The sequence below is a fragment of the Antedon mediterranea genome, chromosome 8, assembly GCF_964355755.1.
Source record: "Antedon mediterranea chromosome 8, ecAntMedi1.1, whole genome shotgun sequence".
In the NCBI taxonomy this organism is placed as follows: Eukaryota; Metazoa; Echinodermata; class Crinoidea; order Comatulida; family Antedonidae; genus Antedon; species Antedon mediterranea.
This window is the reverse complement of record NC_092677.1, coordinates 23,865,058-23,870,012: the sequence shown is the minus strand read 5'-3', so window position 1 is coordinate 23,870,012 and position 4,955 is coordinate 23,865,058. Positions and strand designations below refer to the sequence as shown.

Here is a 4,955-nt window from a genome sequence, read left to right as displayed (position 1 = left end):
AACGTTTTTACCAATGAAAGCAAAGAAAGTATTATAATTATTATGATAGCCATTATTATGTTTACTTGCAATGGGGGTGCTCTCCGATACTTTATTCAGTTTTAATTATGTCTGACACTTTTCTGTTTGGCGCCCCCTTGCGATGTTTAACTCCCGTTATTAATCAGATAGACTCTTTTGGTTTGGCGCAATTTATTTACATTCACCACCAATGTCGTGGCTTCCTCAATTACTCTAACAATAGTGTGTCTAGAATTATAATAGTATAATGCCGATAATAAAATATAAAATGTGAATTATATTCTATAAGTAATATTACAAATTTCGTAATATTGTGCATAAATTCGTTATCACATTACGGATGCGGCAACAAAAACAATGATAAAATAAACCGACGATTTTTATGATTAATAATAAGAATATAATGCTATAACTAATAATATCGTTCGCTGTACAGTTTAAATGTATTCTTTTTATTATGCGAATATTCTAATAACATGCCGGGGTAACAATGAGGTAATATTACTCTGTTTACGGTTTTGTTCCCTCAGCACAGGGAATAATATCTCAGGCCTCTGGCCTGAATATGTACACAGCCTAAGTCAACTTAATACATTATTGCATCGGTAAATGATGTTGTTTTCTTTTAAAGCATACAAAAATACATGTTAGTAGACCGTCTAAAAATATGAATTGGAATGGGATTATATACTAGTTTTTTTAATAAAATGTGAACACAGGTTTTTCTACATCATTATCTATACTAAAGTAATTGATCTGTTGTCAAGTTTTTATGCCTGCCTAATGACGAATAACCATGACTTTATTTACCATTTGCTTATCGTCAAACCTATTTCGAGGGCTATGTATCTTCTAACCTTTCCACAAAATACCTCACACCCATTAATATCAAACACCTGGTTTTATCAGACGATAGCCTGGCCGAAATGGTTCACCTTTTTTAGAAAAGTATTCCATTAATAAAGCTGGTCTATTGTATTAAAGATACACTGAATAATAATAATAATTATTATTATTATTATTATCTATATTATTTTATTTATATTTAAAAACACCAATTAAGTCAACAAAAATAATAATGTAAATGATCCGAAAGGTTCACAAAATATTAATATTAGGTTAGAATGATCATTGTAATAATAATTAACTAGTTATAATAGTGCAAAGATGATACTAATTTTAATATCAATATTATGTTATAATAGTAGTCGGCTACTAGAAGTACATGTGTTAGATAAAGCACTGATCTGTACCATTTGCATACCTTTTCAATTAATCAAAAGAACAATCCATCGAGAATATTCATTTTTAGTTATTTTACATAAATAGTGAAAACACGGGTTACCAGTAGCTTTTAAACAGTTTTTCATATTTAAATATTTTATGTAGAAATCGTATATTGCACTTTAGTTTATTAAGTAAGACACAAAAAAAAAACAGGGATTGTAAAATTAGGTTGATAATTGACAATATCATTTATCCACGCCTACACGACACGACGCGTCCTAATATACAGCGTCCATGAATGAACCACTGAAATCGAGTAAAATTGTCGATTAATTTATTTGAGGATCACAATACGAATAAAAGTGACAAGTGCATATTGTAAAAGTATGCAACGGTTTCCATGTGTGGGCTTCGCGATGTGTGGTCGCCGTTCCACTCCGATGATTGGCTGAAGAGTTTGTGGGCGGAGTTTAATTGGTAAATGATGAAGTAGCTCCAGAATGGTGTCAGTGGATTTATACGATTCAGGAGTACTATTTGGCCGAGAAGACCGTTGGAGTCTAACTAGAAAACACATGCACCAATTGAGTGAAGAAAACTGACTTTACTATCATAACAGCCAGTTGACTTTTGTGTATTTTTCCAGATTTCACCTCTTAGTTATTTTGTACCAAACCGTCAAAATTGCTTCGTGTGCTGAATTCGCTATGCAGCCAGGGTTTCCCTCGGCTCATCCTAACTCAGGGATGACGGGCAACATGAGTATGATTCATTCAATGTTCCCGGAACAAAACTACTACCGAAGCTATCCTGGGATGATGTCAATGTACGGAGCGGAACAGTATGCTACCAACATGATTGCTAGGCCTTATGGACCTTATCCAACCCACAACCACAATCCAAGAGACATGGTGAAGCCACCCTACTCGTACATAGCTCTGATTGCTATGGCCATTCAAAACGCTCAGGACAAGAAGATTACTTTGAATGGAATCTACCAGTTCATAATGGACCGTTTCCCATATTATAGGGAAAATAAACAAGGTTGGCAAAACTCTATTCGTCATAATTTATCTTTAAACGAATGTTTCGTGAAAATTCCACGTGACGATAAGAAGCCAGGCAAGGGCAGCTACTGGACCCTAGATCCTGACAGTTATAATATGTTTGACAATGGAAGCTATCTACGACGACGTAAAAGATTTAAGAAGAAGGATGCATTGAAAGATAAAGAAGATCGACAGAGAGTGCAAGATACAATGATTCCAATTCAACAGCAAACGTTGTGTAAAGACTCTATGGGTAGCTCAGAAAATCTGAACAATTCAAATTCAGTAGCTGCTAGCCCGCCTAGCATTCATAGCAACTCTGGTAGCAATTCTTCAATCACGCATGTTACGCCGAAGATAGAACCTTTAGACTCTCCTACGGGTATGTTGACGGACAATACGCCTCAATCGGCGCGTGCACTAAACGTGAATCTTGAAACAACCTCACCACCAACTGGTGGAAACTTTACAGTTGAAAATCTAATGACCATACAAAGAGACAATGCAAGTGATATGAGTACTACAAACCCTAACCAGGGCTTACAATCTAGAGTAGCCGATCATCTGGCATCTTCACAACCAGTAACGTATGCTCAACATCAAACTATGTACACGACACATTCTTATACAAAAGGAAGTGATCATCTGAACTATCAATGTAGTCTGAACAATTCTTCACAAAATATGTATCACTCTGAAGCAGTTGGTAAACACATGTCTATAGCACCAACACCAGAAGAACTGCACCATCAACAAGATGTGATACCAAGGCATAGTCCTCATGGACAGACGGCTATGACACACACGAACGGTACTTCGAGTTTGCGATCAAACTGGTACCATGGAACAGATCTACGGAATACCTCTCCTACAACACCGTATCACCCAGGTATGTACGATGCTTCTCGCTTACTAGGCTCAGCACCTAATCAAAGTTGTCAACTTTCGTCAAGCTATAGATCAACGCATTCAACGCCTGTATATCCAACATCTAGCCCTTATTCCTCGGCTTACGACTAAATTTTCAATAACTTTCAAAACTTTATCCTAATCTTAAGTCGGATGTTACGCAAATTGCTGCAACTTGTTAAAGTGCTCTTGATTTAAAACGGTGGGTTATTTTAACTTCTGACATAATAATGTACTAATGTATTAGTCTTTAGTTTAGTAACAAACATTTCAATATCAAAATGATATTAAATTACCTAAATATTGACGGGCAATATTGTACTAATTTATAGTAATTGTTAATTTTCCGTGGGTTCTTTACATTTAAAAAGAAAAGAAATTGTGATTGGAAACACGAAACAGTCAATGTGTTGTCACGCAATCTGATGAATGTCAGGCGAACCGAAGGGGTCGCTTCGGAGATTGTTTACGCCGAAAAAACGAATGGACCTAATTAGGCATTCGACGGGGTAGCACACAAGTGCACCCCGTATTTTTGATAAGTTATTGACTTCGTGTTGCTCTATCACACACTATTGTTAGGATATTCATTTTTTGGTGAATTTCAGCGTTGATTGCGGACAACAACATTGCAATAGGCCTAAGCTTTGTTTTATTATAATTAGGTCTACCATATTTTTTATTTTGAATAGACTGGTTTAAAACAGTAGATGTTAAAACAGTAATGCATTTTAATCCCAAATTCGATTTAGAAAAACATTGTTATAGAATGTTTTTACAACAATTAAGCATGGTATAGTGCTGTGGTAGCCTAATATTTTATGCGTACTCAGAAGCATTTACTACAAGAATTAATACAATATTTCGTTAGAATGGGATGTAATTAGCTTTTAAAAGGTATACAATAACATTATATCAAAACACAATGATATGGTATATCAATAATAAAAATTGAGTTATTAAATTTAATAATAAAGATATTTTACCTTTCTCTTGTTGTAAAACAAGTGATATTATACAGTGAACTGAATGGGCGGTGTCCATTTAAAAATTAGTCTTATTTTGTTTTGTTTTTCTTTTTTATTTCTGGACAGTGTATTAAATAATTTATTAAAATTTGCAATTTTGTTTGTACGGTGAATTATAATATAAGTTGTATATTTTCAAATACTTTAGAGGTATATTTATTGTTGAGAGTAGCTGGAGAGACAAAATATGAGACATAACTCGTAGCTAATATTTCGAATCATTTTGTTACACTGTATGTGAGTTTTATACAGTATATAAATTAATCATTTATTTGCAGTATCTGTATGTAATGTTAATAAAACAATGTTTAACTGGTTAATATTATCACAATTTCTCGCTAAATGATTCTATTTTTGGTGACGGCTCTCATGAATAAACGAATTCTTTGTGATTCAATGAAAACTACTATGGATAACTTTTATATTATTTCTTTTGTGTTTATTTTCGTTTATGAAATTAATAAATAGTTATAAAAAAGTTATTAAAACTAGGTACATAAACATTGTAAACTATTAATAACTTATTGCTGAAATTCTTACGTTAAAAAATACTGAAAATGTGACCGTTGCTATTATTGCAGAGAACAAACTAAAAAAAAACCATTACAAATCTAATACCAATTATTATAAACGTTTTACCGTGCACATTTTGATTGAACTCGACGTTAATAACGATTTAATCCCAATTTTTTTTAAAAGCTGAATTACCCTCCTGAATTAA

General features: G+C 33.4%; 1 protein-coding gene across 1 annotated transcript; it reads left to right on the top strand.

Moving 5' to 3' along the window:
• Positions 1 to 1,786: 1,786 nt before the first annotated feature.
• On the top strand, positions 1,787 to 4,640 carry LOC140056951 (forkhead box protein C2-like). Its single transcript, XM_072102483.1, has one exon. The coding sequence runs from the start codon at positions 1,956 to 1,958 to the stop codon at positions 3,315 to 3,317; it is 1,362 nt and encodes a 453-aa protein (XP_071958584.1). The 5' UTR covers positions 1,787 to 1,955; the 3' UTR covers positions 3,318 to 4,640.
• The last annotated feature ends 315 nt before the right edge of the window (positions 4,641 to 4,955 follow it).

Excerpts from the sequence above, each read along its gene's own strand:
- LOC140056951 (XM_072102483.1), top strand. The coding sequence starts at position 1,956 with ATGCAGCCAGGGTTTCCCTCGGCTCATCCTAACTCAGGGATGACGGGC.